The sequence below is a fragment of the Aureococcus anophagefferens genome (genome assembly GCF_000186865.1).
Source record: "Aureococcus anophagefferens unplaced genomic scaffold AURANscaffold_330, whole genome shotgun sequence".
NCBI lineage: Eukaryota > Pelagophyceae > Pelagomonadales > Pelagomonadaceae > Aureococcus > Aureococcus anophagefferens.
Window position 1 is genome coordinate 2,739 of NW_008705858.1, and position 783 is coordinate 3,521.

Here is a 783-nt window from a genome sequence, read left to right on the forward strand (position 1 = left end):
TCAAATTGTTGCAGTATTAAATCATTCTGAGCCAACGTCATCGGAGAAAATCATGAAAAATCTTATATCATGGGAAAATCACGCCAGAGCCGATATTAAATTAAACCATGGCACCAAAAATATAAGCCGCGCCACCCCGGACCCCGGGGAAGCGGCGAGCTGGGAGAGGACCACCACAACCAGCAGTTTTACTTAGCTGGATGATGATAGGTGGTCTCACTCCTGCCGTAAATGCAATTTCCGTCCACTTGGCCTTTCGTATCTCCCACTAGCCTGAGCTAAAGGAAGTAAGTAAATTAGGTTGGGCTCAGTTTCAATTAAAGATGCCAGAATGAAGGCCGACGGACCGCGCTTGGATGGCGCAGCCAGCCAAGGTGTTATCGATCCCCAAAATGACTACCTGGTTTGCTCAGTGGGCCCCTTGTTGGAAAGCCAAGGCAATGAAGGCGGTCAGCTCTGAGATGGGGATCCATTCCTCATCCAGCAGAAGCGGTTTCACGGCTCGTAGAGCGCCCTGTACCGCATTCGCTCCTCCGAGTCTTCCGCCTTCTTTTCCAGCTCCTCCTTCCCCATCTCGCGCAGCACGTTTCCCACCGCCGCCTCGCCGCCGTCGCGCGCGTAGAAGAGCACGTCGGCCACGGTCAAGCCGACGAGCGCGAGCGCCTCGCGGGCCTTCTTCGCGAGCGTCGTCGCCTTCTTCCCGTCGCCGCCGAACGTGAGGCCGAGCGGCATCGTCACGACGGCGATGTCGGCCTTGTCCAGCCATGGGATGATCCCGCTCCG

The 783-nt window shown here is 56.3% G+C and overlaps 1 protein-coding gene across 1 annotated transcript in view; it reads right to left on the minus strand.

The window, feature by feature from the left end:
- AURANDRAFT_68731 (hypothetical protein) overlaps positions 1–783 on the minus strand; it is a gene marked incomplete at both ends in the record, with an annotated part of 3,913 nt that overhangs the window by 2,697 nt on the left and 433 nt on the right. Inside the window, one exon of the mRNA XM_009044455.1 lies at positions 595–753. Within this exon, the coding sequence (XP_009042703.1) occupies positions 595–753 (159 nt within the window). The remainder of the gene's footprint in view (positions 1–594; positions 754–783) is intronic.